The sequence below is a fragment of the Brachyistius frenatus genome, unplaced genomic scaffold (genome assembly GCF_029030835.1).
Source record: "Brachyistius frenatus isolate BFR_SWC_R1_liver_20210118 unplaced genomic scaffold, ASM2903083v1 Contig_124, whole genome shotgun sequence".
NCBI lineage: Eukaryota > Metazoa > Chordata > Actinopteri > Embiotocidae > Brachyistius > Brachyistius frenatus.
In genome coordinates, this window is record NW_027210723.1 from 278,433 (window position 1) to 296,244 (window position 17,812).

Sequence of the window (17,812 nt, forward strand, 5' to 3'; positions counted from 1 at the left end):
TAGAAACAGTTTTAACTAATATGCAACAGAAGCAATAATAATTTAACAATTCTTTACATCACAAAATAAGTTTGACAAACTGTTGTCATGATGACCATAACAAATGTAAGTCAGGATTTGTCTGTTTTCAGGGAAATAATGGGACTCTTCAAAATGTCTCTTTTTCAGTCAGTGATAACTGCATCAATCACTTAAACCTGACTGACCTTTTAAATTTTATACTTTCAAGGAAACTCAGCAGCTGTGGTTTATCTTGACGAAAACCAGCTGCGGAAGGTCACTTTAAAGAAGTGGCCTTCAGGGGGTTTTCTGCTTTAAAGAATCAATGTAATGCAGGTCAGTAGAAACTTTAAAGTTCAAGATGGTACGTAAGTTGAGAAAAATGTTGACAATAGTACTGAAAAATATACTTTTTGTAAGATGTCAGAGAAATATTAAAAGCTATTTGAAGTGTAGTTCCAAGCTAACACTGATTTGTGAAGCAGAAACATAAGCATTAACTTTTTTCTCTTTTACATGCACATGTGGTATAAAAATAATCAAAATAATCAAAATTACTTTTAAAGTTAATTAGCTTTACTTTTACCTACGACAAGCGGATTTTCGTTGTGGTTGTTTTTTTTGGTTTGTTTGTTTGTCAGGAGGATTCTGAGAAAACTGTCCACCTGATTTTCATGAAACTTGGTGGAAGGGTGTAATATTAGCCGAGGAAGAACCAACTAAAGTTTTGAGCGGATCCGCATCACGGGGGAGGATTCACAAATTGGTTTTCCCTTTTAAAAGCATTCAGCCTGGTATCACACCCATCAATCAACCAGAGGATACCATGTCAGGGTCACATTTTGCCTCACCTAGGTGTGAAAAACCCACACAGTCAAGGTAAAAGAAGCAGGTCATGTGACGAAGTCCATGCAGGAAGGAGGTCGGAGGTGGTAGATGGAACAAACACGGTACCTACAATGGAAAGACTAGTGTTTGGACTAGAGTCCATGACAAAGCAAATTTCAACAAGGATTTTAATTTGTTTTTAAAGTAAGTTGCGTACATAATGTAATGCATTTAACTTGCCTATCAGACATAATGTTACTTCCATAAATTACTTATTTTAACCCATACTTTGGTCTTTTTCTAAACCTAATCACGTGTTTTTTTGTTGCCTAATCTGAAGGCACCTTACTTTTCAATGCCAACTGAGGCAAAATGTGACACTGACATGGTATCCTCTAGTGGACTGATGGTGTACTTTGGCATAATACCGGTTTGCAACATTGCGAGGACTTTTGACTGTGCATCTTTAGTCATCAATCAGCACAGATAGGAGTAAATTTCAGTAGTGACAAAACATAGGCCATTCTAGAAATACTGAATTGACTGAATCTCACAATCCACATTAACAGGTACCAGTAAACCTCTGGGATACACATGTACTTGATTAAACGTAATACTGAAAACAGTTTTGGAAAGATATCCAGTCATATATTAAATAGTGGTTGCAGTTTGTATATCAGGAAGAGTGGACGATTGGCCTTTGCTGCAGTCAACACTGTCCAAATGACCTCCTAGTTTTCTGTAAGTAGTAGGACTAGCTATTTTGAGCATTTCTGTTTAGGGTGAGGAATTTTCAGGATTCTCTGTTAGTTTGGCATCTGTCAACCAAATCAACTGGTGGCTTTTTCTATAAAACATTATAAAATTTACCTGGTTCCAGACCTGAAAAATTATAGCACACAAGTCTGATTTGTTCAGTGATTTAAATTGAGTGGAATAATGAAGTGAAACAAAATGGTAATTCAGCATAATTACCTGGCTTTAGCACACAGAAACAACTCTACATCAGATTAAAGTCTGTAAAGGGACAACGTGTCTACGTTTGTGTAGATTAGGCAAACATATTTGCCCTGACAGGAAAAGGGATGTCTCTGCGCTAGTTTGTAAGCTTCTCTTGAGAACAATATATTTTACACATGAGTATTTTGGAGACCAAGCAGAAGATGAATGTCAAAAAATATCCAATAAAAAATCAAACATTACAAATGTCACACTAAATGTTAAATACAAATCAAACACTGCAAATGTCACACAATGTTTGTGAACTAGGGAAACTTACACACAAAAGAAAGAGACTATTCTCTTTTGAAGAAAGAAACAGATGTGAAAAACAGTACTTTATAGATTACAGGTTTCGGCATGGCATGAAAGAGGTTTTAAGCTCTCAGATATATACTGAAAACAAAGTCGAAGAAAGAAAACAGGAACCAGATTAAATCAATTTTCAACCTCCATCCGTCTTCAATTTCTACATCATGGATTTAACTGAACTGTAACAACAAGAGAGTCCTGGTGCTGAGCAAATAGCACATGATCATCACCCTGAAAGTAACAGTCATCACATAGACTTTTATATACATGGAAGATGAAAACGTCTGTTGGATATACAGTTAAGATGATAACACTCATTCCTACAGCAGCAGACCACTTGATGGTATAACATTGAAACAGAATCATGCATAAGAAATGCAGCACAGAAGAGCAAAGAATGAACGTATATAAAGGATTTTGCTCTCAAGGAAGGAAAAGCCTCACCGCCCTGTTTCATTTCCATAATATTTAAATATGTACCACGAGAAAAAATAACCACAAACACCTTGCTTAAAAATAAAATATAAAGTCTCTATAAAAATAGCAGCCTAACCTACAGTTCCTTCAGGAAGGCCGGCCACTCTGAGCCAACTTTCCACAGCTCCCCTCAGAGACAGCATGTGTGTTAAAGATTATCCCTGCAGTAATCATACCGCCAAGCGCCCCGTGGCTTTCAGTCACAAAAGCCACTGACCGATGTGTTTGGTTTGTGTCCACACATGATCCCATACAGGACTGTTGAGCATCATTTAATAAAATACAATATTTTTGTCTACACTCTGCACATGCAGTTTAAAGTATTGCTGTGGGCCTCACTTGTTTCATAATAATGAATAACAAATTTAATAAGGAGTGTGATCAAAACCCCTTAAATTCTCACCAGTTAATGATCAATGGGGTGCAATATAAACATATCAATGCCTCACAAAGGCGCTAGTTGACGCCACTTTGTCACAGATACATTCAAGCGGATGTTTCTAAGCAGACGGATATTTATTGCGTAGATTTTTATATTGCACCGTGGAGAACTTCACGGCTGGATTACGGCTCCACCTGGATCATAAAGTATAGAGATTTCCTTCAGTGTATTCTTATCCTTGGTGGGAGAAATTGAATTTCACAGTCAAATTTACAGCTGCCAGAATACACATGAACTGAGTTAAAATGAGGCTGTTGATATTTCTGCGCTTTTAACTGTAAATTGGTAACAGTAGCATGTTTTGTTCATTATTTTTAATGAAAGTATGAGAAGATGAGGGCAGAAAACAGTGTTTTATCAAAGAATAAGTGAACAATATTGAAAATCTGAGTGTAGAGTTCACACACAGGCGTGAAGGACAAAATACCTGACTGATTATAGTGACATGAGTCTATATTGTCAAAGATAAATAGGCCCTACTTAAATATTCCTTCTTCATTCTAAAGAGCTCCACTTTTGTGTGACATCTACCCAAATGACAAAACCAAAGAATGATATGTTTCATTGTCTAAACACGTGGACAGAAAGCTTTCAAACTACATCCAAGACGAAGAGTTTCTCAACAGTGTAGAAAAGATATGCGACTGTTTTTCCTCTAATTGTTTATCTTGGAGGTCTCAGTGCTGCTGAGCAAAGTATTACCTTCACTCCACAGTATAGCTTGGATGCTTTTAGTTGTCTTGGCTACTACACTGAGATTTTTTTTCTTCAATTTAAAGTCTTGGACAAATTTAGTTTTAGAGTGTTTTCAATTTGAAAACATCAGACCAGCATGTTTTTATGGAGTGAGATTTTGTTCTGCCTCTCCTTTGTCCTTTCTTTCTTTCTTTCTTTAGTTCATAATTGTGCCCAGATATCAGATTCCTCTGTTGCAGCAGCATAATAAAGCGGTATTATTTGAAAGCTCAGTGATACAGTAAATCAGTGTGATTAATACAGGATAGACACATGTTTGGCCTTAGAAGCAGGTTAATAGCCTGTGCATCTGCTTTGGATTTTATTTTACCTTTAAACCTTTTTATTGTTTGTTTGTTTGTTTTATGTGTTCTTTGACATCAATGTTTCAATAGATGGGTGACACAAGGACAGAGCTAACCTAACCTGCACAAAAGGAAGAGAACAGGCATTGTTAGCATATCAGATGCTGTTCATAAAACCACAATCTTAATCTTAAAATACTCACATTTTATGGATTCTCACTGAAAATATGTTTCACAAACACGGTATGTAATAGAAAAAAGAAGAGAGAGGAAAGTCCAAGTTGTATTTACTTTAAAAAAAAAAAAAAAACTGCTTGTAAATCCATGTTATAGATACAAAGTAAACACAAACTTTTAATTTATGATTCCAGTTCATTTACCAGATTGGCTCAGAGAAACACTCCTAAACAGCATTTAAAGATGAAATTCACCTGACCTGCATATTTTATCACAACTAAAAGGACAAGATTTTAAAACTGTTTAAATGCACAGGTGCCAGCTCTAACGTTAACGGGAAGTGACAGTTAAGTTCACAAACAGCCTGTTGTAACTCAGAGAACCCAAAACCCTTCTGGTCCCCAGCTCAGGAAACCAATGTGCATATGTGAATAACAAGCAAACACAACAGTGTTTCTGCGCTGCCCTCTGCGAGGACACATTCCTCGCTGGTCCTGCTGCAGCCTTGTCATACCAAACAACATGTAAAAATGTGACCCATATGGTCTCCCTTTCAGGAGGGACTGATTGAGCTGTATGGAAGTCAGAGCCCACCCACAGAATACAAATAAGGAGAACCATATGTGGGGAGATGAATTAGGTAAACTGCACAACATTTTTATTAGATACAATTTCACTTGCCTTGTGGATGGACTGCAAGGTGACACTTTGAAAATAAACTGTAAGCCACAGAAAGAAAAAGATCTCTGGTTAACACGGCGTGAATCTATGAAACATGGAATTACTAACCTGAATGAACAATAACTATTATTCTGTGCAGCTGTATTAGACTGACCAAAATGTGGTCAAAATAAGCAGCATGTCAGTCATCTAACCTGCCTGTGTTAGAGCCGACAGAGCCAGTAAATGATCACATTAATGACAGTCAGAGTCACAAATATTACATTTAAGCAGCTTATTAAACTGAAGACTGAACAAATGTTTAGTTTTACAGTTTGTGGAATTAAACTATGTTTGTGTAAAATCCAAACTTTCTTTCATGGTTCGCTGAACACATTTGATTTTCATTTCAAATACTCCGAACACTTGTTTACAAAATGGATAACAACTGCTTGAAATACCCTATAAATAAATCACCATACAAAACTAAAGGACGTTTTTAACAAGGATTAGAGGCCTTACAGAGAAAAACACACATGTCAAAAGTATGGACTTTGGTTTTCCATATATAAAAAAATATATTTGTCTTTTTTCAGTATTTCTAAATCATTTTTGTTTGAGGTTGCTGCTAATTACCATAAGTTACTTTTTATTGTATGGTTTATTTAATATGCATGATTAAGGCTTCACTCCAATAAATCACATTTAATCATTGTTGAAAAAGAAATCCTATTACAACACATTGCATCTTCTGTGATTTAATCTGTGATTATTGTACTGTTAGAGCACTTCTCTTAGTGACCCTCAGCACATACAGCTCCGCTCCTCCTCGGACAAGATTAATGTCTCTTTATATTAGCTTTTTGCATTTGTTTTGCAGTGTTTGTCGATGCATTTCTTGCTGGTGTGGGTTTAGATTACATTAAAATGACCTGAATCTTCAAGGATTTGTGACTTTTGACAGACAGCCACGTCCAACCTGGTAAGAGCTTCAAGATGATCCTTCCTTAATCACATTTGCTGAATAAAAGAACATGTTGCTAACCGCCGCTGACATAGGCACGTCTGTTTTCTCAATCAGGTTAAGAGAATAAACATGTTTGTGGTTGAAAAGAAAAACCTTAATATCAGCACCTGGAAACACATCCTGACATTATGTAACTATGTTTATGTAAAACCAACAGTATGTTGTGACATATTCTATAAACCAGAGAGCATGATGCATGAATAATTCACAAGAAACCCTTCGTGAAAAGTAAACTAGCAGGGGTCGTGACCTTTTTCCAGCATGTTTCAGAAGTGGCCACTGGAAGTGCTGATCTGATGAATGTCAAGGTACCTCTGACTCACTGCCGGCTGGTTTTGACCACGGGGGTCTCCGAGGAGAAGGGGCCACTATATTAATCTGCCCTGACTATGGCAATTGTTACTCTTTCCTTTCATGTGGTCAGGGGGTTGCTGTCGAGAGGGTTGTGTAGGTTTGGAGAACTTAAATAGCTCATTCATAGCAGCTCCTGCGTTACGGACGAGGAAGAAATGTAGCTGAATTGGAAAGAATCCATGATATTAAACAGTAGATGGGATTGTTAAGTGCTAGGAGTCATCATGCCAGGCAACAGGCCGCAGGAATGCAAATCACCCCTCAAGCCAAGAGTTAAGTTAGCAGGTGGCCTCTTCTATTCACTGAATGTCAACACTCCTTTTAGATGGAGCCCACATAACATCTGGGCAGGCCAGCCACTGCTTTTAATTAAGTGAAATACAGTCACTCAATGTTCAGCCATGTCAGAGAAAAAATGTTATAAAAGTGGGAGGGTGGGGGGGGGAGAAAAAAGTGCAACAGTACATATCCTGTGTTCGGTGAAGGTCAACACAGTTGTGTAAATAAATATTAATCCTTAACCTAATCCCTACATTTCCAAGACCATTGAAAATCCCTGCGTAACCAGAGGACTTTTCTTGAAATAGCACGTTTTCTCGCACTTTTCTAGAAGTTCTGCTTGTCCTGAATGAGTGCCACAACACCTACTCGGTTTCCACTTTGTTTGCAGGGGTGCATTGTAGCTCTGAACAGATGGCAACATCCAAAATAGGAGCTTACAGAATGCAAGTAAGCGGAGGTCCACCATGCACATCACATATATAATGTGATCGATGGTGCTGCATCTTCTCCCCCATAATCTGAAAAGGATTGCCTGCGGGATGATATACTTTTCCCTGCTGGCAGCCTCATGATAATCACCCTTTTGGGCAGAATTTGGAGGTCACAGCGTTGCTTTACTGCAAGCACCGTACCACTAGCATTACCACTCCCCAAGAGTATGCGAACAGGCGCCATGGGTGGAACTCTAATTTATATCATACTTGTCAAACATTTATAAATCTTATATGGTAGTCCGGCAACAGCGTGTAAAACATCCGCAGAGCTCCAAACAGAAATACAAAAGGACAATGTTCATTTGAAAAGACTAGAGGTCCTACAGCTGGAAAAAAGCTCAGAGACTAAATAATGCATTTATTCTCTGAGTTTCTTTTAACACACGAGACGTTTCAGGTGATAAATGAAGCAAGAGAAGCTGTGAAGTTTAGTAAAGTCAGAGCAAAAGATAAAAGCTTTCAAGTGGTACATTTATTAAAATACACATCATTCTACATTAAGATATACTTCCCAAACATAAGCTGGGATCAGAGTGGAACGGAGATGTTTGTAGCTACGACAAAGTCCACAGAGAAATGACAGACATTGTTTATGGAACAGGCTTACATAAACATTGTTAAAAATGACATAATTTGTAAAGCATTCGTAAGTGAACACTCAACATTATACAACTTTCATTCCAGACTGACATAATCCTCTTCTGAGAACATACGTTCACATAAAAAGAAAAAAAAAAAGCTGGCGAGGAAAAGGTGAAAACGTATCAACGCTGAAAGACGGTGACAGCTTGAAAATAGCTTCAGGCAGTTTGGTTTATATTAAAGAACACGCAGTTTTTTTCTACAGATCAAATTTGATTTTAAATATTTCCAACAGCCTTTTCACACTGTGGTGTTGGTGCTAATAACGTCACATTAAAGTCTCCCTTTTTTTATTAAAAATCAATTTGTAATGCAATTTTGTGATGCTATTCTGTATTTATTTGTCATAAATGATTGTTGGTGAATAAAATTAGCGTCAAAGAAAAGCATGCTGACCACCAAGTAGAATGCCTTATTACTTAGAGAACATTCATAGCACATTTTATTTTGGAAAAGTAGAATACAAGCAGAAGGGGAAGCGATCGCAATGACTCCAGTGAATAGTTTACTCATAAACGTAATCATACAGACGTAACTGAGACGGAGTATATGCCAACGGACACAGAAGCTAAATGATAATTAATGTAAAGTAAAATTCAAAATTTGTTTACTAATTATTTAAATATCACAATATTCAGTGCTATTGTAAAAAAGGAAAATAAATTAAGTAATAAAACCTTATATACATAATACTGTACATCACATCATACCACTTCCAGCGATTTCCATACCAGATTGCATAAATTAAACATATAGCCTCACCACTAATGGCACCCGCAGGACCTGACTACCATATTTCTGTACTTCTTCAGGATGACGTTTGAGCTGTCATCAAAGTAAAGCACTGATATAGCGTTGAGTTTGGTCGGGGCGCAGCATGGCTTTGGCACATTGTCAGGAAACATTAAATGGACCTATAAATGAGAGCATGGAGTGGGTTTAAAAGAGGTCCTGTAACAGTGAGTTTCAAATGGATTATAAATGGTAAGAACATTATTCGCTTTAAACATGACTTTATTGCAATACACATGCGCAGTTTGCTCTGAGGAATACTTACCAGCGTTTGCACAATTGCATGATTTGTTGCATTCATGTGTGCATTGAGTGGAAATGAGCATTCACCATCGCAGTAAAAAGCAGCGTAGCCCTCCGGTGCAATGATCCAATCCTTGACAAAGAGAAGACGATTAGCTTCCTTTATTTTGAATAAATTTTATAATAATTTTATAATAATTTTGACTTGAATTTTTAAAATGAGTCATTGATTGTGTTAATACCGTGTGTTAGTTCTTTTGATGTTTTTTTTTATTATCTTACCTGCCAGCCCAAGTCTCGAAAACTGACATAAAGCTCATGCTTCTTACAGGCCTGCTTCTGTTCACTAGTGTTATAATCTGAAAAATAAGATCACTTATTATGCGGAAAACAAGACGTCTGTATATCTTGTTTTTACTTACTTTAGGATGTTACACCAAATTGATTGAGTTTGAAGTTAGAGATGTTGTTGCTGTGACTGTAGAGATGCAGACAAATGCTAATCGATACAACAGGGCGATTAACAATGTAGATAAAACTAATTCATCCATCAATGTGCGAAATTATTGATTATGCTTTGAAATGATTAATGAAATGTTCCAAACTCTGCAATATAGGGAGCAACGATTTACTTTTTTTTTTTTTTTCAAGGAACAGATTTCCTAAAATTTTGTTGTTGTTTAACATTAAGAGTTGCACTTCTTAAAGTAAATGTTTGGGTAGAACAAACACCATAACTTTTGCTGCAATCGACCCTTAATGACTGAAATGTTCATTACACGCCACAACATAAAAGTAAAACATGCAAGAACCCGACATATAGGTAAAAACCACAAGATTTGTTTTGAGGCTGGCAGTAAAGGAGAGGAAGTTGGCATATACACATATATATATATATATATATACTGTTTACACATATTTCACAAGTCACAACGGTAAACCGACATCCTTTAAACAAACAGAAAGTCAGGACGTTATTTTAGTTTCATGATATTCTGGCCCATAATTGTTGAGATATCTTGATACAGATTAATGAGTTGGCTAATCTAACAAACACGGACGGACAGTCTGACGAACAGGTTATTAGCTAGCACAGTGTCACACCAACGCATGTAATACACATGTCAGTCCACTAGAGGGTATTAGCGTCAGTATAACGTTACTCGTCGTCCAGGTGTGAAAAGTAGAGGCATGTACTGTATGTGCTGCCTGTTCTCACTTCGAGCGGTTCAATCAGTAATAAAGTCCGCATTGGGAGAAGGCTGAGGTTGGTTACATGAGTCTATGAGAAAGCAAAAGTTAACATGGATTTCTTTTATGAACATTACATATTCAACTTCAGTACGTTAAGTAACTTACATGACGTACACAACATTACTTGCGTAAAATTATTATTATTTTAACCCAAGCCCAAGTTTTTGGTGCTTAAACCTAAGGCACCTTACTTTTCACATCTAGACTGGACTGGCGGGTGTATTACTCGCATTGGTGTGACACCAGTTTGTGTTAGCAGCGTTAAAAGATTTAATTACTATAGGTTGGGATTTGAACTGCATCACACGTACACATACCTCCAGTTTTTGGTGCCCTTGATGATTCTTGTTGATTATTAGATTTATTACGATTGTGGTTCTTCTTTTTCCCACCAGCTGCTCTCACAGAGCGCAATAACACCCCACTGGCCTTGAAGAAAGCAACCAGGAAGGGCTGCTTGGACTGAGGCCCATTCCTCCCAATTATTCCAGCAGATTTTATGTTGATGCTTCGCCCTTTAAACAAACAGAAGTTAAATAAAACTTATAAAACAACATTTAAGGAAAATTGGTTGTTTTATCAATTTATGAGTGCTCTCAGGGTGAGTCCCAAGTCCAAATACACAAAGACTAGGTCCAGCAATCAATCCTAATTTGTGGATTTATTAGGTAAAATAACTAAATTCATAGAGAAAAAAACAGAGAGTCACTTGCCATCTACAGTCTCCATACAGAGCTGCAGGCCCAAGTTCTGCTGTGGGTTCATCAGCCAGTGGTTACTGGTGGCTGTGATGTCAAACACTAACCAGCCCCCATCGGACGCCTGGACCTTTTTGGAGTCAAGCAAGAACGTCTCTGCATCTCTGAAGGTAAGAGAAAGCAATGAGACAAACACATTTGCATTAGAGACACTGTGGTTAAAAGGATGCCCACTCACACAGCTAGTACACACATGCAAGTAGCATTAGACTGAATTCAAGAGGTCACAACTAATTAAACTGAGGCAGATAAACTGACAGATCACAAATCAGTGCTTTAGGTTAGGTTAGGTTAGGTTAGGTTAGGTTAGGTTAGGTTAGGTTAGGTTAGGGTTAGGTTAGGTTAGCCCAAACTGTGGCAGATTTTTCACCTTTTTACCATTATTAAACCAAATGTATTTCTCCAAAAATAACGTCAGTATTGAAAAGTGATGATTTGGTGTGTAAAAGGAATTTTCTGGATATAAAAAAAAGCATCACTGCTCCTTTTGTTGAAAAAGCTGTGACTCGTAAAACTACTGCGCTGTGTGTGCCAAGGCTTCAGCTATTTAATGGACAAAACATTTCAGGAGTTATGCATCATGTATATCAGCTTTTGTGTATCTTGAATGTAAACTTGACATAAGGCATCAATCAAACCTAAGCTGAAAAGGCCCCGCTTTGCAATTTGCATTGGATTCCTTTCAAGTGGCAGATCGGATAAGGCAGCGCCTGTTAAGGTTTTGTGGTTACATGGTGCTGGTTGTAGACAACCAGGATTTTCCATGTGGCCCCAAAAGTTCAGGAACTTTTAATGTGTTTACTGCAGGTGTAGTAAAAATCAAGATTAATCCTTCTGAGTGACACACAGCTGAACTTCCTCTTTGAAACGTTCAGTTTTATCTTACATCCTGCCATTATTTACTTTGTGTTGGTAAAAGTTCACTAATCCCACAGCAGTTTCCAAGAAGATTTTTTTTTTTTTATCCCACACTGTAATCTCTGTTTACTATGAACTGTTCCACAGAGTTTCTCTTTTTTTTTTTTTTTTTTTTAATTTTTTTTTTGAAAGGAAGAGGTATCTCTGCCCTTTTCAGACAAATCTGTCTCCAGCAAATTATATTCATATACCATTATTTCCCATTAGTAAGTCATGTTCAGTAGCAAAGTTCAGACCCAGTGCAGGATGTTGTATGACGCTGATATAGTGGAGTGAAAGGAGATCGGGTTGGTGCAGAATTGTCTGACCCCTGATTTTGAAGGCACCATGTGGAGTTTTTGTCCACTCATAGCGATATGAAGCAATATATTTTAAAGCGTTGCTTTTGTTTTTGTATCTAGTTCCCTCATGTGCACAAGGACGATGGTTCTATCGATTTTGCAATGTGCCAATAAAGGCAATGAAGACGAAAACTGCTGGTAAGCCAACATGAACAAAACCAAAAACCAGCCCTGCAAATGTTTCCCAAAAAATTGAAATGCATTCTAAAGGTTTGTTAGACATCAAGTTAGAATACTGAATGTAAACATCATTTCATCTATTAAAAAACAACAACAACAACAACAACTCCATATAGGTTCCTTACCACCAGCATCTTCAGTCTCACACTGATACTACGAGTGAATATTTATATAATCAGCAATCTGCCTGATAAGTTGAAGGAAAACATAAAATAATGTGTGCATCTTTACAAATGAATTGTACTCATTTGATTATTTTTTTTTAAAAGGGCTTTATGGTGAGAAATAAGTTGAGCAAACTGTTTTGAAATATTGTCTCTAAGGTCTCAGCACTGGGAAAGACTTGCTTGTGAACACTAATTCAAACACTACGCTCTGTGAAAACATGTGTGAAAACATGAACTGAGCCCTCTTCCGCTTTAAGATGGCAGAGTCCATTGACTTGAAACTTTTCAAAGCCCAGGAGGGCCATATCTTCCCTTCAATCACCCACACACATTTTTGGCAAGCAAATGTGGGCCCACTTTTAAGTGCCCCCTCGTGTATTCAGCTATGTCATGCTTTAAACTTCCGGGATATTGTTAAGACAGGCAGGTGGTGGGCATAACAGTGACCACGGGAGCACCCGAGGGAGGCCCCTTCCCCCCTAATATGGGCCCTCATGGATTCGTCTGGGACACGGCCAGCTTGGCAGGCAACACAAGACGAGTGATAACTGATGGACCTTCTAAGCCTCATAAGTGGCCAACTTGCGAATGGAGTTCTCTTTATCCGAGGACTATATTTGTAAGGCAGACATGGTGCGAATGAAGGAGAACAGAGTTTGAGATAGAAGGATGTTCTCTGCAAGTGGAAAGTTTCAAAGACAATATCTGATGGACTATTTGACTTTTTTTTTTTAATTGTGACATAAGACGGCACACATGAGGTCAAGATGCAAATAGTTTTAAACTGTACCTTTATGACAGTGCAGCTATTTTAATTTTCTTTCCATCAACTGACAGATGCAAACAGGATGAAGTTTTCTGTCTGCTTTGTGTTTCCCAGCATCTCAAATAACAGAGAACAGGCTTGATGCAGGTCCTTTTCCTATGTACTTTTTTGTTATTTTTATTTTTTTAATGTTTTTAAATCTTATGACAAATATCAAAGCCTGTTTATTCTCAATGAATTAAACCCCTAAAAAGCAGTAATATATCCTTTAAACAGTGGTGGAAGAACTATTGAGATATTTTACTGGAATAAATTTAGCAACATGAGTAAAAATATTTGCATTCATGAATTTACAGCAAAATTGAATTTAATTATCAAAAGTTAAAGTGCTTATTTCCTCAAAGTATTATATTAAAATACTGTCCTGTTATTAATTATGTGTTTCTGGGAACGTTTTTAAATGTTGCAGCTGGCACAGGTAGAGAGAGTGTAAATTACTTTATATATGCTGGATAATTTTTATTGCTTTTCTATTATTATATTCTATTCTATTATTTTATTCTATTATTTCTATTATTATCTTATTGCTTCTGTATGCTGCTGTAGCGAAAAAAAATTCCCCTCGGGGATTAATAAAGTAAATACCTACCTACCTACCTACCTACCTAATTAAATCCATCATATAGTGTAGTGTAGTAAAAAAAATGCATCTGAAATTCTTTACAGTGTAAGAATGAAGTAGCAGAGAATGTAAATCATGAAGTAAAACAGTGTAGTATTAGTAAATGCACCTCGTTACAATTCTTAACATGTCATTTGGGTTAATTTGGCACTTACTTGTTTTGATATTCCTTGATGACTTGATATATGGTAACCTTTAGAGTCATATTGTCGTAGCGGGCATGACTGCGGTCCTTATAGATCCGAAACTCTGCCGCAGTCACGGCCTCTCCATCTGGGATCTGAGTCAGGTCAAAACGAAACTCCTTGTAGTGTCTTCGTTGGTGAGAAAAGTCTTTATCTTTCTCCACTGGGAAAGAAAATATTTCACGATAAGCTTCATTTTTACTGGCAACAAATCTTTATGTAAAAAAAAAAAAAAAAAAAAAAAAAAAAAGAAATGTATATGAGTTCACCTCATGAACCACTGCTTGTGTTGCTCAAAAGAGGAAATGTGTCAGCAGTAACACACAGAAAAAGTTATTTATCACATCTTTTACATTCAAGGTCCAATCCAAACATTTTGACTACCAACAAAAGCACTTTTCAGTTCATTAAATCAGTCAACTGAATACAGGTAGCAGTTCCCAGACAGGCCCTCTACTGTGTGCCTAACTGCATTCTCTGGCCATGATGAATGGGCTGTCAGTTAAGAAAAACAGGCTGATTTCAATTAAAGACACTTTCGTCTGCTCCTCAAGTGAGAGAAAAGACCAGACAGGATTCTTCAATGTCATGTGAGCGTCTACTCTGACCTCATTTCTGACCTCGGCCTGACCTCCGATAAGTTTCATGAAAAACGGTGAGGGTGTTTAACCATTAAAACTAAATATATATATGTGTGTGTGTGTGTGTGTGTGTGTGTGTGTGTGTGTGTGTGTGTGTGTGTGTGTGTGTGTGTGTGTGTGTGTGTGTGTGTGTGTGTGTGTGTGTGTGTGTGTGTGTGTTAGGCCTGTCATTTTTAAAGACTCTCAACATTTAGGACTGTTTTAAATCTCATTGCCTTGAAAATATACAAATGTTACTGCATGTTTTTCTAAGAGGGGGTCGCATTGATTTTTGTAGATGAAATAAAGCCCCACACTGCAGCAACCTCCATCACAGCATCAAAGAGACTCGGTGTATCAGCATTATGAACATGCGGACAAAGTGACCTCAGCTGTCTCACACCCTTACCTGGTAGCAGAAAGGAGGAATGTGGCTGAGGTCAGCGGATGCTGTGACAGTTGCGCTGATATCACGCAGTGCATTTCCCTGATATTTTATCAAGAGAGAGCGCCTGCGGTTACTTAGCACAAACAGGTCAGAGGTCAGGTCTGACTTTTACCCACTGAGCGTGTTCCATTATATTAGCCACAGGCAGTAATCTGAAGCAGGAGTGCCACTGACAACACAGAGCATTTAACTTTAGATTAAATAATAATAATGATGATAAGACTGATCTGTTGCATACTAATTGGATTCAATTTAACATTAAAATTAACAAACGAGTGGTGTTTCCATGTTACATCGTTAGCCCTCTTGCAGAGTATTTTATGTATGTTATTGGAGTTTTTAATAGCTGACTTCTTACTGATGCTTCAAAAGTTCAAATGGTTACAGAAAGCACGTTAAACTACATAAAATGGCACTTTGACGTTTCTAAAACAGTTAAGGTCAGTAATAATATTTGAGTGTACTGTAATAAAGACAGAGCCCCATTGAACACTTCACTGACAGTCCCCAGAACGAGAGCAGAGCTTTCAAGGCTGACAGTGTACATGCCCTGCTATAGTGGTAAGTGGAAACAGATGGGCTCCGGCCAAGGTGAGGGATTATAGTTTCAAGCAACTCTACACAAATTCACATGTTTTACTTTATATTTAAGAAAATAAAACCCTAAGCACTACAATGCCTACATTATCTACACTATATTTTATGGTGGTTTTTAATCATGTATTTAAAGTTCTACATCATAATCCACTATAGAGTAACTTTCCATGTGGCATGACCAATATTTTAATTCTCATTACAGAACAATAAAGGCTGCAAATAAATGTTAAATATGAGCAATAAGGCTTTTTCTTATAGTGACAGAACCTCAAATAAAGGCATCAGTCAATAGCACTCCCCCTTTTAACAACAGGAAACAATTTAGACCAATTTTCTCAAGGTCAGACAGTCATCTGATAAATTCTGAACAGCTGGGTTAAAGGTCGCAGCTACTGAACAAACACAATCATTCTGCAGATGAGCTGCTTTTTTGATTGAAAGCAGCTCAAATTGATAAAGTCAAGATGTTGAGATTAATGATACTGAATACAAAATATCTCACACAAGGCCTAAGTGACACCTCAAAGGCCAGATAATGACTGAAATTTAAATTTAAAAAGTCAATAATGATACTATGATGATGATATTGGGAGTCAATAAATGTAAAACATTTTAGATTGTTTCTAAAGGAGATGTTACAGCACCAGTTGTTTGAACATAATGTGTGTAATTTTTCTGACAAGAAAGGCCAAGAAATACAGTCATTCATTTATGGCTGGCTTCTGTGCTGGAGTATCTCATTATATTTAAACTACCGTATAAAGTATTGTGATATGTGATCAAATTAATTAAATTAAAACGCTTTCAAATCTTTTTAATTTCAGTGGAGTGAATGGAAATTAACAGAAGGTTAATGTATTGCTTTGAGATGTAGAATTAAAACAGCTTCGCCTTTAAATTTTAATGATATTAGGAAGCACTTCCATCTAAATTCATTCGCGAATAGATTTTCACGGATCACAACCTGTGTGTGAATGAATCCACTTTAGTGACACTTACCTAAATTGACAAAACTCATGACCATGTCGGCATCATTGAGAAAGTTGGTGTCCTGCGCTGTGGTGTGCGCGGGGCTGTGGCCCAACAGAGGGGCCGCGCGGTAAGGCTGCGCCACACGGGAGTAACCAGCATGCTGTGGGTTGTAGTAGCTTTTCCTGGAGTGCCCTTGAGCCTTGGCACTGAAGCTCTTCTCTGCGCCCTGCTGCACACCCTCCTCCTCCTCCTCCACGGCCATGGCGTTGTAGAGGTCGAGCATGAAGAGCGGCGCCGAGGACGCCTGCTTCCCGGGAGAGAAGGGCCTCGGACGGTGAGGCAAGCCCAGGATGGAGAGGATCTCTCTCTGGATCTCCCTGCGTTCGTGATTGCGCAACCTCCTGTAAATAAAACTGGAGTGCACATGGTTGTCACTTAAACCGCAATGAGCGCAGGACAGAAAACTCAAGCAGCTCCACGCAAGTCCAAGTACGGCACGGTTCAGAGGGGTAAGCGCTGTCATCTTGACAAATAGCTCACTTTGACATGTGAAGGTGAACTACATCGCACTCTGAGAGGAAAATAAAATAATCTATATCTCTGCCAATACGGAGTCATAGACTTTCCATATCAGCCAGAGGCACCACAACTTTCACGGTGGTAACTGATTAGGCTTTTTTTTTTTTTTTTTTTTTTTTTAGCAGTCTGCCCTTCTACAAATGAGGTAACAGCTTGCAGAAAAATCGACGTTCCTCTCCTGCGCGTAAGGTTTCTCCAGCAGTATTTACTCCTCCAGGGTCCATCCAAACTCTTAGCGATACCAAGTATTTATGGAGCTGTGACCCCGTCCCTCACCTTACTCCTCTGTGATGAAAAAACACGAAGGTACGCCCAGAGTGTCGTCGGAGGGATAACCCGGAGTTTCCAAGTGGATGAAAAGTCTTGAACTGTGTCAAAAATGCGCAGCGGAGTGAAGCGCTCGAGTCTTGCCCCAGCTCGCATTTTTTCTTAACCCCCCCCCCTCCTCGAGAATGTGTATTGGGGCAAGTTGCCCTTTGAGTCCATCCCACACTCAACTTTTGTTTTTGCATCCTCCTCTAGCGGCCGCAATAAAACTTCAGCCTGGTCCCATGATGAATGTGGCGGCTCAGGAGT

At 38.0% G+C, this 17,812-nt stretch overlaps 1 protein-coding gene across 1 annotated transcript; it reads right to left on the reverse strand.

Moving 5' to 3' along the window:
* Positions 1 to 7,544: 7,544 nt before the first annotated feature.
* On the reverse strand, positions 7,545 to 17,550 carry bmp5 (bone morphogenetic protein 5). Its single transcript, XM_069714022.1, has 7 exons — positions 16,685 to 17,550; positions 13,991 to 14,183; positions 10,737 to 10,885; positions 10,341 to 10,538; positions 9,052 to 9,128; positions 8,792 to 8,902; positions 7,545 to 8,648 (listed from the first exon to the last, which is right to left on the reverse strand). Exons 1-7 carry the CDS (start codon positions 17,178 to 17,180, stop codon positions 8,499 to 8,501), a joined length of 1,374 nt encoding a protein of 457 aa, XP_069570123.1. The 5' UTR covers positions 17,181 to 17,550; the 3' UTR covers positions 7,545 to 8,498.
* Between the last annotated feature and the right edge of the window lie 262 nt (positions 17,551 to 17,812).